The sequence below is a fragment of the Ovis canadensis genome, chromosome 2, assembly GCF_042477335.2.
Source record: "Ovis canadensis isolate MfBH-ARS-UI-01 breed Bighorn chromosome 2, ARS-UI_OviCan_v2, whole genome shotgun sequence".
In the NCBI taxonomy this organism is placed as follows: Eukaryota; Metazoa; Chordata; class Mammalia; order Artiodactyla; family Bovidae; genus Ovis; species Ovis canadensis.
This window is the reverse complement of record NC_091246.1, coordinates 189928089-189946953: the sequence shown is the minus strand read 5'-3', so window position 1 is coordinate 189946953 and position 18865 is coordinate 189928089. Positions and strand designations below refer to the sequence as shown.

Here is an 18865-nt window from a genome sequence, read left to right as displayed (position 1 = left end):
CTAGGGAAGGCGGGGCCGGATATTACCCTGAAGGGGGCTGGGAGGTCTCCCTCCTACCTGAGCCTGGTGGAGGCTTACTCACACCTTCCCAGGACTAACAACTGCCGCTTGTAAGTCATCCCCATGTTCTGAGTTGTTTGTTCTTCAGATATTCTTCATTAGTCACTCCCTTCTGCCTTTTGGTAAGATTAGGCAGTTAATGTCACAAGTCAAGAGTCTGGATGATGACACACACCGCATTTGCTTGCAAAATGTCTTGTTTTTTTCCTACTATTTCCATTCAGCAGTGATGCTGGGAAGGGGTTGGGTGAGGCTGGCAAGGGAGTAATGGGTGGTGAGGAACCTGTGTGAGCATCTGGATATTAGGCCGTGGGGGTCTCATCCAACCAAAGTGCTGTTCTCAGGGCTCCCAGCGACCAGGGTCACACCCGGCTAACCGGGACATCGATTCAATAGCTCTCCACTCCCATGTTCAGAGCTAATCAGGCTGGCCACCTTGACACGATGAGGACAGTGCTCATCAACAAGAGATGGAATGCTGGCATCCACGCATGACATTTCCTTTCCCTGTAGGTTTCAGCTTAGAGGCAGAAGGGTTCAGGGACAGGAGACCAGAAGGCTCACCATGTCCCAAGAGTGGGTGGTAGTTGGCAAGAGGGTGATGCTGACCTCCAGCCAAACCCAGAGACTATGGTAAGGCAGGAGAGGGTCAGTCTATGGTGCTGGTGAGAATGGCTTCGCTGTCCCAAGGCCTGGGTTCAGTGCTGGGTCTGCTGCTGGGGTCAGTCATGAGATCCAGGCAGTCGCTTTCCAGAGTACCAGCACCTCTCTCTCTTCTTGCAAAGACTAAATGGGTGATGTTTGTGAAGTGAGAAGCATGTGACTGGCACATAGTAGATGATTAATATAATAAATGGCTGGTGCTGTTGGTCTTAATGGCAGCTGGGAAGTTAGACTAGTTCTTTCCCTAGGCTCTACCCAGACTTCTCTTAAGAGATGCCTGGTGTTAGCTTCATGGTGGCCAAGTTACCAGTCACTCAGTGAATATGCACTGGGACTCTGTGTTAGGAACCATGGACCTCAAGGGGTGGAAGACTCACCCAGTCATGGAAATCTAGGCTGGGCAGACATGTAGATGAGTGATTACACAGTGATGCAAAAGAAATCCCATAGAAATGTGGACCAAACACAACAGATAACAGAGGTGGCAATGGGGAATGGGAGAGTGGCTGGAGAGGCTTAATAGAGGTTGGGTTTTGAAGGAGGAGTAGGAGTTTGTCAGACTGCCAAGGTGTCCCAGGTTGGGGTGTCCAAGCTGGAGGAATGAGCTCTGCCCATTCCAAGGACAGTATGGGCCCTGAGTGTGATGTGTCAAAGAAGCATTGGGGAGATGAGGCTAGGGACAGAGCCCAGATGCACTGGGAAGGGTCTGTCCTTATCCTGAGTCACCAAATGCTTTTCAGCAGTGACATGGTCAGATGTGAGATCTAGATGGTTCTCTCTGACAGCTTAGACTAGATTTGGGGTGAGAGGAAGGAGAAGAGAGTGTGTGCATAAAACATTTTCTTTGATATTAATTTTGACCTTAAAATGTATTTCTAAGGCACCATTGGAGTAAATTAGAAAACACTAGTAAATAAAATACGATTTACCATAGATGTAAATCAGAAAGTACTAGTTACCACTGGTAATCCTATTAACAATATCGATAAACATGGTCTCAGAGGTCTTCTCTGCAGCTGGTGCGTCTCCAATTCTGTGGACTTGGGGTTAAAGGAAACCTGTGTTTCCTGTGCCCAGGCTAGCCAGCTCCCTTCTCTCCAGTCGGGCAGCCAAGGTGGGCCCTGAGAGGGCAGCTCGAGGGCAGACTGGGAAAGTCCCGGGTCACAAACTGCTCCCAGAGCCCTGCTGCTAGGGGCTGAATGCAGGACAACCTCAGATGCCCAGTCTTGGAGCCTGTGGGCATGGTTGACCTGCATACTATCCAGTCTCTAAACCTCCAGGTTCAGGCAACTCCTCATTTCTTGGATGTGCATCCTACTTCTGGGCTGCTCTGCTGTTAACCGCCCCCACTCCCGACATACCCACAGCAGCCCTGGCTCTGCCCTACAGAACACTGCAGAACACGGTTCGGCCCCTTTGCTTGACTTTGCTATCTGTCTCTGATCCCATCCTGTGGGAGTGATGGTTGCCTGGCAACCTCCACTGGGGCCTGCAGCCTTACAGGGCTTTGAAACTCAGGGAAAGTGACCTTGCCCTTGCCCCTCTGTGCCTTGGTGTTTGCATCATGGCAAAACTATATTAACATAATATCAAGAAGAGCCTTGGGGACTTCCCTGGCGGCGCAGTGGATAAGACTCTGCCTGTGAGACAGGGGAGAGGGGTTTGATCCCTGGTCTGGTAGACTCCACATGCTGCAGAGCAAAGAAGCACATGTGCCATAGCTCCCGAGCCCACACTCCAGAGCCCGCAGGCCACTCCCAAAGCCCATCAGTGACAACTACTGAAAACGGAGTGCCCTAGAGCCCGCACGTCGCAACTGCTGAGCCTGTGCGCCTAGGGCATGTGCTCAGCAACAGGGAAGCCACTGCAATGAGAACTCCGGACACGGCAGCAGAGTAGCCCCCGCTTGCCCCACCTAGAGAAAGCCCACGCAACAACAAAGACCCAGCACAGCTGAAAATAAATAAATGATTGAATTAAAAACAAAAACAGAAACAGCCTTTGCAGGGCGGAGAATCTGGAGAGTGGCAGTCAGAGGGTGAGCAGGGGAAGGGGCAGCCAGAGGTTTGCCTAATGCTCTGGTGGGAAGGGAGCATCACCTTCTTCCTTACCTGCTGCCTGAAATGCCTGCCACCCAGATCTGCCACCTCCTGGGCAGCAAGTACTGTGCCATACCCTGAGAAGCTATGCACGGCCTCCTGCCCAGTGAGAGAATATTGGAGAGCATCAAACCCACTAGCGCTGGGTAAGACCTCCATTGACATCAGGGCTCTGAGAACCAAGGAGGGGCTATGACTTGCTCAAGGTTAAGCTCTTTGTTCTCATCAGTGATGCTAGAGGACAAGAGTCCAGGATTCTGGCCTGCAGGCCTGCACACCACCCCATGCCAGCTAAGGGGAGGACGAGACTGTCTTACTTCGTCCTGTGGCCTTAGGGCCTGATAGAGTAGAACTCAGGGAATGAATGAGCCCTGGCATCACCTACTCAACTGGTAATTTGGACTTGTTTTCCCTGTAGAAATTACATGGGCATGAACATGGATCCGGAAGAGACTGGCTAGATCTACATCCCACCTCAGCCCCTTACTGGCTGCGTGACTCTGGCCAAGTAACGTAAACTGTCTGTGCCTGTTTTATCACCTGTCAAATAAGGGTATTACAGCATCTGCCTTATAGAGACAAGGGCTAAATGAATTCACGCTGGGTATGTAAAGCTCTTAGAATGCTAAGAGTAAGCTCTTTTTAAAGAGTGCGTGACCATTATTTTTCCCTTTCTCTCTCATTGCCAGCAACAAGAAGTCTGAAGTCTGGGTTCCAACTTTCTCTTATGAAGGCCCAAGCCTACAGATGCAATGATGCCAGGTGTCCATGGGTGGGGAAGGACAGGGGCATTTGAGAAGCTGCGAGCAGGGAAGCAGGAACCCAAGTGAGTAGGGGCTGAGGTCTGTGGTTCCCAGGAAGCGGCCCCACCTTGCCCCCACAGTCCTGCTCTGGGAAGTGGCCAGGCCTCTGAGGGGATGGCTGCATGGCAGATGTGCCTGGGGAGGGCACAGCCTCAGTAGGATCCCTGCTTTCTAAGCAAGAACAAAACTGAAGCTGGAACCAGGGGCAGATGAGAAGGGTCTCATTGGATGACTTAAGTGTCCTGGAGTGTGTAGGACCCACACACCAGGCCAGAGGCTGAGGGCTAGAGGTAGAATCAAGCAGGTTAGTGAAAATAAAGAAAAGCAGTGTTGCTTGCAGACCTGCGCTTTGGAGTCAGAATCAGGCCCTGTGAGTTTGTAAACCATGAGGAAGCATCTAGGGGGCCTATTTCTGTGGGTACAGGTGCCAGGGGAGGCTGCCTGTGGTGCTATTTGGTTTGGCCTGAAGGCCCTGCATTCCCAGGAATCCTGATGGCAAAAGAGCACCATCTGGCTTTCCTAAATGCATAATTACTGTGCCCCCCCCCCCAACCATATTTCTTCCCCAGCAGCCTTCCCCATCTCAGATGATGGTAACTCCACCCGCCTCGGTACTCAGGCTGAGAACCTGAGCATCTCATCTATGCCAAGTCTATTGTAGCAATCCTGTGTACTTGGGCTTCAAAACATGCCTTCAATACCTTCTTGCCCCTCTGCTGTCCCCACCCCATTCCAAGCCTCCATCACCTCTCATCAGGGTTCCTGCACAGCCTCCTAACTGGTTTCCCGGCATCTTTATCTGATCAAGTTAGAAGATCGTCTATCTTCTCCACCTGGCAGCAGAGTGAGCCAATTAAAACCCCAGATGGATCATCAATCCTCTACTCAAAACCTTTCACTGGCTTAGGGTCTAAGGCCAAAGCCCTTCCTTGGCCTTCAAGGCCTCTCTGGTGTGGCTTCAGCCTCCCAGGCCTCACCCACCACTGCCTCCCTGGGCTCCACCAAGAGGTCCTCCTTGCTATTTCTCAAAGGTGCCAGGCAACTCTTCTCCTTCCAACCTGTGCTCACATATCACCTACTCAGCAAGGCCTCCTGCTGCTGCTGCTGCTAAGTTGCTTCAGTCATGTCCAACTCTGTGCGGCCCCATAGATGGCAGCCCACCAGGCTCCCCTGTCCCTGGGATTCTCCAGGCAAGAACACTGGAGTGGGTTGCCATTTCCTTCTCCAATGCATGAAAGTGAAAAGTGAAAGTGAAGTTGCTCAGTCATGTCCAACTCTCCACTATCCCATGGACTGCAGCCTACCAGGCTCCTCCAACCATGGGATTTTCCAAGCAAGAGTACTGGAGTGGGGTGCCATTGCCTTCTCTGAGCAAGGCCTCCTACACCACCCTTTAAAATTGCACCCCACCATTCTCCGTGGTTTTTTTTCTTCCTTAGCGCTAGGCATGTTTGCTCAGTTATATCCGACTTTTTGCGACCCCATGTACATAGCCCACCACACTCCTCTGTCCATGGGATTCTCCAGGTAAGAATCCTGGAATAGGGTGCCATTCCCCACTTCAGGGGATCTTTCCAACCCAGGGATCAACCCACATCTCCTTACCAACCCACATCTCCTGCATTGGCAGGCAGATTCTTTACAGCTGTGCCACTGGGAAGAATTGGCAGATGGCAAGTGGAGGGTTGTACCTATGGGACACCCAGTACCATGACTGGCAGGAGACAACTCACGAGGGCCGTACCTGCTTGATGGCCAGGTTGACCAGCTCGTAGCGGTGGGAGCGGCGCAGCGGCAAGCAGAGACTGTAGACCGCGTGCAGGGCAGCGCAGAAGAAACTGAGCAGGCCCATCTGCTTGCGGTGCTGCAGCCAGTGGTCCAGCCAGTCGGGGAAGCGTTGGTACTTGGTGCCGCGGTGCAACTGCAGGGCAGCTGCCAGCACGCTGGGCAGATACACCAGCGACAGCAGCACGTAGGCCACGCAGGGCAGTGTTGTGTTGACCACGATCACAGGGAGCTTGTAGAACTTGTTCTTGCCCTCCTGCACGTAGGGCTCCAGCACATCCCGGACAAAGTTGTAGGCGTAGAAGAAGATGAAGAGCCCCAGGGCCAGGAGAGCGGGCACCTTCCAGCCTGGGAAGAGGCGCAGGGGCATGGCCTCCACCTCCCGGGCTGAGGCCAGGGACCCCATGTCCACAGGGGTGAAGCCCATGGCCCTCACCATCTCCAAGACAGTGCGCTTGGCTTCCGGCTGGTCACTGCAGATGGGCACCTGTGGGGAGGGAGGTGGGAGGTGTTAGATGGGGTCCCTGGGTGGGGCCTCAGAGAGTCTCCTGGCCAAGGAAACTGCCAGGTAAGGTACAGCTGGAGCAGAAGGTGACCCTGACTCCCAGGCCAGAGGCGTTTCCTCCCTGTGGTCTCCCCGTCTCTGACCCAGCAGTGCCCACTACTCAAGGATAATGGCCAACACTCATTCAACAGTGAGCATCTCACCCAGCTCATAGCCATCAGCATCCACAAGCAGAACACCCATCTAGGCAGCCCCCAGCAGCCCTTGGAATAGGTGCCTCGAGGACTCTGGCCTGCCCTGAGGGTTGCTCAGCAACGGGGCTTTGCGTATGGCTTAGAACGTGCTGCTGTGGCTGCAGCTCCATCCCTCAGTCCACAAGTGTCCTCTTGCCCCTTACGGCTCTCAGCCAACATATGAGGCATTCCACAAGCCAGCCCCTGCCTTGTAGCCCACTGCTCCCCTCTGTGAGCCCCCAGGCAGGTCCACTGGAATCCTCTGACCCCAAACACTCTGCGTGTCTTGCTGACACTGCTGTGGTCAGCTGCTCTACCAACACTGACTCAGGACCTACTATGTGCCAGGCTTAACACGTGTGATCCCTCAGCGTTGCCACAAGCCTGAAAGTAGGTACTACTGTCCACATTTTTCAGGTGAGGAAACTGAAGTTTGGGGACATCAATTCTCACCTCTGTGCCTCAGAAGGAATGCCCTTTCTGTGCCTGATAACATGAGGTTGGGCCAAGGCCAAAGCTGACTTCAAAGGCTTCCCCAGCCAGCTGCTGGTTCTGCTTTCTCTAGGCCCTGCTATTCTACATTCAGCCACTGTCCCTTGCCTGTCCACATATGAGAGTCCCAAGATGCAGGCTGTAAAGAGGACCCTCCAGTTAGAGGGGCTGGGTACCGGTGGGCTCTCCCACAGCCTGGCACAGAGTTGGCAGAGAAGCCATCTGAGCTGGATTCATTGGAAGAGGGTCTCATACACATATGTTAGCATTCTTCCTTCAGGAAAATGCAGGTGGCCTCTTGACATTAAAAACCATCTTGCCTTGGTTAGAGCCCCTCTTGCCAACAACTGTATGCAGCAATGGCTGTTTTCTGGAGCCATTTTCCACCTCCAGAAAAACCTGCTATTAACTATTCTGAGAAATCTGCTCAGTTCTTGGAAACCCTTGGAATAAATGAGATAAAGTTTGGGACTTGCCTCCTTCCTCAGGCTCTGGCACAGGTTCTTCTTTCTAAGTCCAGTCCTAAAAGCAAAATCTCTCTTCTTGACTCCAGATAGTAAAAAGAAAGCCATCAATCTTTTCCTCCTTATTTTCTTGGAAATCAAATTACCATAGAAGAACATGGATTTCCGGTTGAAACCCCAGCTCACCAAGCTATGGGACCTGGTGTAAGTAAGCTCATTAACAACTCTGCACCACACTGCCCTACTCTGTGAAATGGAACTTTGCAGTCATGTGAGATGAGCTGAAATAATATACATGAAGAGCCTGGTTCATCAAGGGCCTTCAGTGAAAGTTAGCCATTTACATTGATTATGATGACTGCATTCCTCCAGCACTTACCTGCCTATTTCCATCCCTTGGACCAGACTGCAGGGTCCAGGCAGAGATGACATTGAAGGCCTTGACCACTGCGCAGGTGGGGAAAAGGGAGGCCAGGTACTCAGCATTGGACTCATGGTGCTGAAGGTGCTCCTGCTCTGTGGGATTGCTCACGTCCACCAGGATCTTGCCAGACAGCTGGTCACTGAGGCCACACAGTGTGGAGTAGTGTTCCCGGAACATAGCCACAAAGATGACCTCCGGGGAGCCCACCGCCTCCTCCTGGAAAGTCAGTTGTGCTGCTGAAGGAAACAGCCCAGCCATGCGTTTGGGGTTGCGGCTCCCCACCACCACACTGAAGCCGGAGCCCACCAGGCGGGTGGCCAGGGAGCGGGCAAAGTCCCCGCTGCCCAGGATGCCCACTTTGGGAACCTCACTGGGGGCCTCAGCAAGGCTGCCATCACTGTCCACCAGGTGGTGGCTGATGAGCGGCTTGTCCATCTTTCCTGATGTTCTGGTGGCTAGAAGAGAAAACAGGAAGTTGGTCAGCAGAGGGCTTGTGGACTGCCCCTCCTACCAGCTCCCTCTCTGTCCATCAGAACTGCATGATGGTCCAACATTCACCCAACAGGCCTTTCAGTGTTAACATGTGCCAGCATGGGGGCACAAGCTGAATAAGTCCCAGCCCCTTCCTCAGGAGCTCACAGATTCCATAAAAGGAGAGGGAAGGACCTCTGTGTTCTACTCTGTCCTCTGTCCTGAATTATTTGCTTGGTACAAATTTGTGAGAGTGAGTGCGCTGAGAAAGAAGGGTATGGAATTTCTATGATCAATGCTATGCATGTCTTTTCAAAAGCATTAAGTAATATCCAGTGTTACTATCCGGGAGTGACCCCGACCTCAGCATCATTGGGTTTACTGGATTACCAGGAAGGGTAGACGATGCGTTCCTGTTTGCTTACACTCTGTATTTTGGAATGATATCTCTGATGCTCTTCCTTAAGTAGACAGTTAGCAGCTTAAAGGTAGAGACCTCATGTTATTTGACTGTGGATCTCACCAATTATCACAAGGCCTGGCACAGAGCTGGTGTTCAGTGCTTACTGAATGAACGAACGAACACCAGAATTCTACTCTCTGAGGGTAGGACTGGAGTGGGACTTGACAGCGAATGGGACCTAAGATTGGGCCCCTGCATTTGGGCTACAAATTTACAGTAAACTTGGGTGGGAAAGTTATTTGTTTTAATTGTCACCAACTTCTAGCTGTAAGTTGCTATTTTCTTCAGTATGAATGTAAGCAGCAACACAGTAGTATTGGCCTATCTGCAGCTTTGTCACCAATAATGACCAATGTCACAACTTTAATTGTGAAAGAGCTCTCCAAATATGATTTAAACTCATCATGAATTTAAAATTATGGTAGATAGAATACCTAAATACATAAAGCAAATATTAATATACCCGAAGGGAAAACAGCAACAATAACAGTAGGGGACTTCACTATCCCACTTTCAGTAATAGATGGATCAGACAGAAAAAAAAGTCAGCATGGAAACATTGAACTAGAACTATACTTTAGACCCAACAAATATATAGAGAACATTCTATCCAACAGCAGCACAATAGATATTCTCCTCATATGTCACAGAACATCCTCCAGAATACAGTATATATGTTAGGTCATAAAATACATCTTAACAATTTAAAAAAGCTGAAATCACATCAAGTATTTTTCCAACCACAGTGGTATGAAACTAGAAATCAGTAACAGGAGAAAAATCAGAAAATTCACAAATATGTGGAAATTAACATACTCCTGAATGACCAATAAGCCAAAGAAGAAATCAAAAGAGAAATAAAAAAATATATATATCTGAAGCAAGCAAAAATGGAAGTATAACATACCAAAAAGTATGAAGTGAAGCAAAAGCAGCTCTAAGAGGAAAGTATAGCTTAATGCCAAAATGAAGAAAAAAGAAAGATCTCAAAACAACTTAATTTACATCTCAAGGAACTAGAAAAAGAACAACAAAGTCCAAGTTAACAGAAGGAAGGAAATAATAAAGATCAGAGTGGAACTAATTGAAATAAAAGCTAGAAAAACAATAGAAAAAAATCAATGAAGACCTGGTGTTCTGAAAAGATAAAATTGACAAACCTTTAGCTAGAATCACTAAGAAAAAAAAAAGATTAAAATAAAATACAAAAGAAAAAGACATTATAACTGATATCACGGAAATACAAAAGATTATAAGAGACTATTATGGACAATTATATGACAACAAATTGGACAACACCAATGAAATGGATAAATTCCTAAAAACATACTATCTACCAAGACTGACTCATTATGAAATAAAAAATCTGAACAGGCCAGTAATGAGTAAGGAGATTGAATCAGTAATTTAAAAAACTCTCTAACTTAGCTGACAAGATAGATGTTGACTCAAAGAAAAATATCTATAATGATAAAGAAGTTATTAAGACACTCCTCCCTTTCCTAACTACATGTCTCTGTGAGGCTGGATTTTCTTCATACATTTCAATCAAATATTGCCCCACACTGAATGCAGAAACACGAGAATCCAGCTCTTTCTTACTAAGCCAGCCCTTAAGGAGATATTAAAAAATATAAAACAATACCTCTGTTCACATTACTTTTTGTTTTGGAAAATATCATTTTCATGAAAATATCTCACTATTTTAAAATAAAATGGATTTATTGTGGCTATTTTAAAATAAATTAGTAAGCAAACAAACAAACAAAAAACCCCCAAAGCCTCTCCCAAAAAAGAAAGGCCAGGACTGGATGGCTTCACTGGTGAATTCTTCCAGAGATTTCCTGACAAGTTAATGCTAATCCTTTCCTCACTCTTTAAAACAAAAAAAACTGAAGAGAAAGGTACACCTCCGAGCTCATCTTATGATGCTATCATTACTCTGATACCAAAGCCAGATAAGGACACTACAAGAAAAGGAAATTACAGGCCAATATCCCTGATGAACATAGATGCAAAAATCCTCAATGAAACACTAAGAAACTAAATTCAGCAGCACATTAAAAGGATCCTACATCATGATCAAAGTGGGATTTATCCCTGGGATGCCAGGATGATTCAACATAGGTAAACTTTTAAATGTGATATACCATAATGAAAGAATGAGGAATGAAATTAAAACAATCATCTCTAAAGATGCAGAAAAAACATTTAACAAAATTGAACATTCTTTCATGATAAAAACTCTCAACAAGTTAGATACAGAATTAGGAATGTACTTCAGTATAAAAAGGCCATATACGACAAGCTCACACATAATATCATACTTAGTGGTGAGAAGGTGAAAGCTTTTCCTCTGAGATCAGGGACAACACAAGGATGCCCACTCCTGGCCACTTCTATTCAACATAGTAGTGGAAGTCCTAGTTAGAGCAATCAGACAAGAAAAAGAACAAAAGACATCCAGATTGGTAAGGAAAAAATAAAATTGTCTTTTTTTGGAGTTGACATGATCTTATATATAGAAAACTCTAAAGACACCACCAAAAAACTATTAAAACTAAGAAATTAATCCAGTGAAGCTGCAGGATACAAAATCAACATGCAAAATAAGCTGTATATATACCAACAATGAACTATCTGAAAAAGAAATTCACTAAACAGTCCCATCAGTTCAGTTCAGTTTAGTTCAGTCGCTCAGTCATGTCCGACTCTGTGACCCCATGAATCGCAGCACACCAGGCCACCCTGTCCATCACAAACTCCCGGAGTTCGCTCAAACTCATGTCCATCGAGTCGGTGATGCCATCCAACTATCTCGTCCTCTGTCACCCCTTCTCCTCCTGCCCCCAATCCCTCCCAGCATCAGGGTCTTTTCCAATGAGTCAACTCTTCACATGAGGTGGCCAAAGTATTGGAGTTTCAGCTTTAGCATCATTCCTTCCAAAGAAATCCCAGGACTGATCTCCTTTAGGATGGACTGGTTGGATCTCCTTGCAGTCCAAGGGACTCTCAAGAGTCTTCTCCAACACCACAGTTCAAAAGCATCAGTTCCTCAGCGCCCAGCCATCTTCACAGTCCCTTCCCTGGTGGTCCAGTGGTTAGGAATCTGCCTCCCCAGGCAGCGAGTGCTAGTTTGATCCCTGGTCAGAGAACTAAGATCCCACATGGCTTGGGGCAACTAAGCCCACTTGCCACAACAAAAGATCCGTGTGTGCTGCAACTAAGACCCAAAGCAGCCAAATAAAACAAATAAATAAGTATTTTTTAAAGAATAAAATAATTTGGAATAAATTTAACCAAGGAGGGGAAAGATCTGTACACTTAAAACTATGGAACACTGATGAAAGAAATTGAAGAAGATGCTAATAAATTAAAACTCCTTCAGATTCATAGCAATCTATACAAAAATTCCAATGACATTTTTCAGATATAGAAAAAAAAAAAACTAAGATTCATACAGAACCACAAAAGATCCCAAATAACTACAGCAATCTTGAGCAAGAAGAACAAAGCTGGAAGCATCGTATTTCCTGATTTCAAATTATATTACAAAGCTTTAGTAATCAAAACAATATATTACTGACATAAAACAGACATAAACCAAAATAGCCAACCCAGAAATAAACCCATGCATATATGGTCAAGAATATGCAATAGGGAAAGGACAATCTCTTCAATAAATGGCACTGGAAAAACTGGACAGAATGAAAGTGGACCCATATCTCATATCATACAGAGAAATCAACTCAAAATGGATTAAAGACTCACACTAAAAAAAAAAAAACAACACACACACACACACAAGACCTGAAACTGTATTACTGTCCTAGAAAAAAACCTGGGAAAAAGCTCCTTGACATTGGTCTTGTCAATGGCTTCCTTTAGATTTGACACCAAAAGTACAAAGATCAAAAGTAAAAACAAACAAGTTCAGTCTGACTATATCAAACTAAAAAGTTTTTGCACAGCAAAGGAAAAATCAACAGTCAACAACATGAAAAGGTAATCTGTGGAATGGAAGAAAACATTTGTAAATCATATATTCAATAAGGTGTTAATTTCTAAAATATTTAAGGAAATCATACAACTCAATAGTAAAACTCCAAGTAATCCAATTAAAAATGCAAAGGAATTAACAGACATTTTGCTAAGGAAGACATACAAATGGTCAACAAATATATAAAAAGATACTTAATATCACTAATCAGGAAAATGTAAATCAAAACATCATACCAGTTAGGATGACTAGTGTCAAAAAGTCAAAAGATAGTAAGTCCTTGGCATGCATGTAGAGAAAAGAGAACCCTTCTGGGAGTTGGTGATGGACAGAGAGGCCTGGCGTGCTGCAATTCATGGGGTTGCAAAGAGTCAGACACGACTGAGCGACTGAACTGGACTGAACTGAACTGACGCACTGCTAGAGGAAAGGAAATTCGTATAGCCATTGTGGAAAACAGCACAGTGACTCCTCAAAATATTAAAAATAAAACTACCATATCATCCAGCAAACTGCTACTGAATATTTACCAAAGGAAATAAAATCACTCTCTTGGAGAGATCTGTACCCCATGTTTATTGCAGCGTAATTCATAGCAGACAAGATATGGAAACAACCTCAGTGTCTGTCCGTGGATGAATGGATAATGAAAATATGGTATATGAGTACAAGGGAATATTATTCAACCTTAAAAAGAGAAGGAAATCTTGATATTTGCATCAACATGATGAACCCATGGGACATTATACCAAGTGGAATAAACCAAATACAGAAGACAAATACTGCATGACCCCACTTATATGTGGTTCTGAAAAACCCCAACTTAGAAGTAGAGAGTAGGCTGGTGACCAGGAGAAATGGGGAGATACTGGTCAAAGGGTAGAGACTTTCAGTTATGAGTATGTTTGGGAGATCTAATGAACACTGCGGTGACTACAGCTGATAACGGCGCACATTATGAGGGGGTTGTAGGAATGAAGAAACCAATATGTGTTAAGCATGCAGAACAGTGCTCTCTCAGCAGTTAAGCCAGCACTGGGTGGATGGCGGCTCTGGTGATGAAGCAGACCCTGGGTGCCAGCACTGTCCCAGCAGCAGGGATGAGGTGATGGAAGGATGCAGAGACCCTGCCAGTACCTGTGCACCTAGGGAGAGGGGTGAGTGGTGACAGGGGCTTTGCAGGTGGCCTTAGATTCCCAGGCTAGCATCAGGGATTTGGGCCAAGATAACTGTACATCCCTCCCTAGGGACTCCAGCCTTCCCTATGGCCAGTCGGGGCTTGGACAGGTACCCTGGGGTCTCCCCAGTCCCTGCCCCAGCCACCTGGAGATACCAGTGCCAGAGCAGACTTTATTCCTTTGGGGGGAGAGTCACCACACTGAGCCTTTCAGGTCACCTCCATGTTTGCTAATGATTTGGAGGATCCCAAGCAGGTCCCCTCATGAATAGAAGCCTCTCCTCTAGCTTTGGTCTCCCCTTCTCCTTCTCATCTCCTGAGCAGCTACCACATGCTGAACCCTCCTGGGAGGATAAAGATGAATAAGAAATGCTCCCTACTCTCCAGTGGTTTATAATTGCATGTGTCTGTGTGTGCGTGTTGGGTGATGCAGGAAAAGAAGGGATAGGGCTTCCAAAGGGGCAGCCAACGACAACTTCACGGCACACACAGCCTCTGCTGGTCCTTGAAGAGCCCCGAGTGATCTACAGCCTCACAGTAAACATGAACCAGCCCAAAGAGAAGTCAGTGAGACCTGGACTTGGAATCCTGTCTGTGTTTATCCCCAGACTTAGCATCACGAGGTGGGAGGAAGTGTTCAGGGCTGGGACTCAAGCTTCACTGCTCAGAACCTCATTCGTATTTGCTTCCCGTCAGGGATCTGAGGTGACGAGTTTTGCCCTGAACTGACCCTGAGACATTGGAACATCTAGGGACCTATTAAACATCCCAGACTTATTGTCCTCAGGGGCTCTGCTTTGAGCCTCAGGGTAAATGGAAGCTAAACATGAAACACCTCCAAAGTGCTTCTTGCTACCAAAATGTGGTCCTTGGGACAGGAAAAGGCCAGCCACGTGGGCAGAGGTGCTAGGTTCTGATCATAGCCATGCCCATTGCTCACTACCCAGGTGCTTCTGCACTTTAGTCCTCTCACCTTTAAAATGGGGACACAAATTGCATCTTCCTCCAAGGACTGTTGCGAGGGTGAAATTAGCTAACAAGAACTCAGAGCCACCTTTTCTGACTGGTGCTATGTGTACATGTACATGTGGGTGTGTGTGTATCTATGTGCACTATCCTCTGAAGTGCTTCATAGGCCTTTCAAAATCCTTCAGCCCTCCCACTGCCCAGCATGAGCCTGCAGCTGGCATGATGCTGGCAAGGGCAGGACATGTGGTAGGATCCTGGAGGCCCCAAAGGTCTAGCGGAGACCCTGTTGCCTGTCCATGTGACCCAAAGGTGAGAGGGCCTGACCCTGCCTGGGCCCTGGCTCCCCTGCTATTCTGTTTACAGATCTGGGGGAGGTGGAAGGGAGGGGATCAAATTGCAGCTGGGTTGGGGCAGCTGGGGCCTGCTGCCTGCACAGACACACCTTCCCACCTCCCCTTCTCAAACTGTGGACAGAACGACATGTAGGCCTGGTTGTGCAGGAATTGGCACAAACCACAGTTTCCAGTCCCCTCTGGGTCTCTGCCCTGCTTGCTGGGCCTCTCTTCCTTCCTGGCAGGGCCACAACATGGGTTGTTTGTGGCTGGGAGCCAGGCCTGGCCCACAGGCCTGCCTGCCAGCTTCTGTCTGCTCTCAGACAGGCCTTCAGAGGTGGGCACTCAGGGCATGGACAGCACTGCAGCCCCTTCTACATGGGTGGCACACGCCCATCAGACCCCAGGGGCTGGAGCAGGCTGCAGCCACGAAGGCACTGCTTTGGGGCTGGATGTGGGTGGGGGCGGGGGTGCCAGCTTGGCACCCTGCAGCTGGAGGGTCTGCAGGCCACCTGGGATGCCACCCCTTCCACCCCCAGGGCAGAGGCTAACTTAACTAACATTTCTGGCCTCATGGACTGCAAGAGGAATATGGCACAATTCTTGCCCTCAAGTGGCCCACAGTTGTGTTCAAGCTTTATTTTTAAATCTTAACATTAAATCTGGGGGGCACACATTCCTGTAATTCTATGTATGTGCTGTGCTAAGTCACTTCAGTCATGTCTGATTCTTTGTGACCCCATGGATTGTAGCCTGCCAGGCCCCTCTGCCCATGGGATTCTCTAGGCAAGAATACTGGAGTGGGTTGCCATGCCCTCCTCCAGGGGATCTTCCCGACCCAGGGATCAAACCAGAACTGCTCTATTTATTTATAAATTAAGTATATTTTAGTATGATTTGTACACTCTAATGTTATACACAGAATAAATAATATATAAACACACATAAATGTAAAGAGATAAGGCTAAAAATTTAAACACAAACAGAAGCTCTAAGTTTTCTTCCCACTCCCAGGGATGATCCCTGACAACCCCTGGGGAAGTTTGTACCCTCCAGATACTGGGGTCCCCACAGAGTGACAGGCACAAGATGCAACTGAACATGGTCCCCTGGGAAAGGACCCTGCCAACAGACAGGGCAGCTGGGCAGCTTCCTGCAGGAGGTGGGCCTAGCTGAGCCTTGAAAGATGTGCAAGTGAGCTCAGAAAAGCCTTCTAGAAAGATGAGCCTGTGTGAGAAAAGGCCCAGGAGCTGAAGAGCAGGGATCCACAGATAGCTCGTGGCCCTGGGGCAAAGGGTGTATGTACCCACAGCCAGTACCTAGGAGCTGGCAAGTCATAAATGAAAATGTAAATTCTCACCCAGAACTTAAAACACACACACACACACACACACACACACACACACACACACACACTAAAAAAGCATAGAGATGAAGAGCATGGCTCTCAGAGGCTGAAGCTCTAGGTTTCATCCTGACAGTTTCCTCACCAGTAGACACTGGACGAGTTCCTTCAGTTTCCTCATCTGTGCGATGGTGGAGGACCGCCTGGCTTCCCTCAGTGGGCACGGGGGAGTTGAGCCCGGTGCACACCTGGGACTTTGCCTGTGGTTAGGGACCTAGGCGGCTTCTCTAGGCCCTTGTCTGTTGGTGTCCCCATGCCTTGCCCCAGTCAACTTTGGGAAGGTAGAGATCACCATGCTTGTTCCATGGCCCGACTTCTAAAACCCAGCCTTGTGCCTGACACATTGCAGATGTTCCATGCATGTTTGTGACTAGAGATACACGTCACAGGAGCTTCCAGCTTCCAAACTTACTCTATTTGTCCTTTGGGGGCAGAAATCCTTCCAAAATGCAGTGCCTGTTTCAAGAGAAGGCAAGCACATCCTCACCCAGAACCCAGAGATCAACCTGAGCTGCAAGAAGGGATGTTCCTGAGTCTCATCTTGCCTTTTTAGAACTGTGTTATAGGCTTATCTCCTCCCTCACTGGCAGGACATTTATCACAGCTGTCAGCCTGCTTGCCTCTTAATTAAGGCCCTCCCAGATCCTGCTAATTGGCTGTGGACAAGAACTACAGACAACACACGATCAAGAAAGTGAAAGGACAACCCACAGAATGAGAGAGCAGTTTTGGAAGCCATATAGCTGATGAGGGACTTGTTTCTAAATATATAAAGAACTCGTACAACTCAATATTAAAAAGACAACCTATATAAAATTGGGCAAAGGATTTGAGTAGACATTTCTCCAAAGAGGATTTACTGGTTTTCAAGAAACATACAAAAAGATGCCCAATATGATCAGCCCCCAAGGAAAAGCAAATTATCAAGAAAACCATGAGGTATCACTTTATATCTACTAGGATGGCTTAACCAAAACAAAAAAGAAAAAAGAGAGAGAGAGACAAAGATAAAAATTGTTGGTGGGGATATAGAGAAATCAAAACCCACATCCACTGCTATTGGGAAAGTAAAATGGTACAGCCCCTGGAGAAAAGAGTCTGGAAGTTCCTCAGAAATTTAAACATAGAGTTTCTATGTATTCCAGCGATCCCACTTCTAGGAACACAGATACCCTAGAAAAATGAAAGCATATATACACACAAAAATGTGTGCACCAGTGTTCCCATTAGCACACTCACAATAACCCCAGAGGAAACAACCCAATGATCGCCACTCATGAACGCGTAAACAAAACGTGCTTCATGCACACAGTGGAATGACATTCATACTGAAAAGGAATGAAGCACTAATACACACGACAACACTGTGAACTTGGAGAATATTATGTTAAATGAAAGGAACCAGTCTCAAAAGGCCACATGTTGTATGATTCCATTTATACAAAATGTCTAGAAACAGGCAAGTCTACAGAGACAGAAAGTAGATGAGAGGCTGCCAGGAACTAAGGATGGGGGCGGGGGGTAAGGGGTTGGGCAAAATCAAGAGTGACTGCTCACTGGTACAGGGTTTCTTTCTGGAGTGATGAAAATGTTCTAAAATTGATTGTGGTGATGGGTGTACAGCTCTGTGCATATACTAAAAAACCACTGGGTGGCTTACTTTAAATGGATGAATTATATAGTACACGAATTATAGCTCAATAAAGTTGTGACACTACACAGCCTGTTACTATGTATAAACTAAGAACATGCTTTGGTGAGAGTTTAAGGACTACTCCCAACTGAAGTGACTTAGCAGCAGCAGCAGCAGCAGCAGCATGAGTTAATACATGGATTTTGTGACATCAGTGTTGGTGATTCTGCAACCTTCCCAAGTTATCTTCTGCTGCTGCTGCTGCTGCTGCTAAGTCGCTTCAGTCGTGTCCGACTCTTAGCGACCCCATGGACTGTAGCCTACCAGGCTCCTCCATCCAAAATTTGAGGTTTCTAAAGCCCCAAGACATCTAGAAAAGTGAGGCTTATGTAGTCAACACTATTAATTACTGCTGTAAGGGAGATGGTTGCTGTTGTTTAGTTGCTCAGTTGTGTATGACTCTTTGCGTCCCCACGGGCTGTAGCCCACCAGGCTCCTCTGTCCATGGAATTTTCTAGGCAAGAATACTGAACTGAGTTGCCATTTCCTTCTCCAGGGGATCTTCCTCACCCAGGGATAGAACCCATGTCTCCTGCATTGCAGGCGGATTCTTTACCACTCAGCCACCTTGGAAGCCCCAAAGGCAAATGGTACCACGGGCTAAACAGTCCTCTTGGCTTCTGAATGGGCCTTGCAGCTTTTGCCCACACAGCTACTTCTCTGCATTCCACCCCATGTCAGCAGACAGCTGTTCCAGAGCCACAGTGGATGGCCTGCAAGGAAGGGCGCTGAGGCCTGAGGCTCACCTATCAGCTCCTGGGATGGGTCAGCGAATAGGGCACGTGTGTTCCAGTGGGAGGGGACAGGCAGGTGTCATCTGCTCCTCA

General features: G+C 47.3%; 1 protein-coding gene across 4 annotated transcripts in view; it reads right to left on the bottom strand.

Annotated features, from left to right (window-relative positions):
• The window catches only part of STEAP3 (STEAP3 metalloreductase), a 51893-nt gene that overhangs the window by 14298 nt on the left and 18730 nt on the right, over nt 1-18865 (bottom strand). For all 4 annotated transcript variants that reach the window (XM_069577797.1, XM_069577800.1, XM_069577799.1 and 1 more), the window contains exons 2-3: nt 7484-7983; nt 5370-5897 (exon numbers count right to left, since the gene is read on the bottom strand). In XM_069577797.1, the coding sequence (XP_069433898.1) occupies nt 5370-5897; nt 7484-7983 (1028 nt within the window). The remainder of the gene's footprint in view (nt 1-5369; nt 5898-7483; nt 7984-18865) is intronic.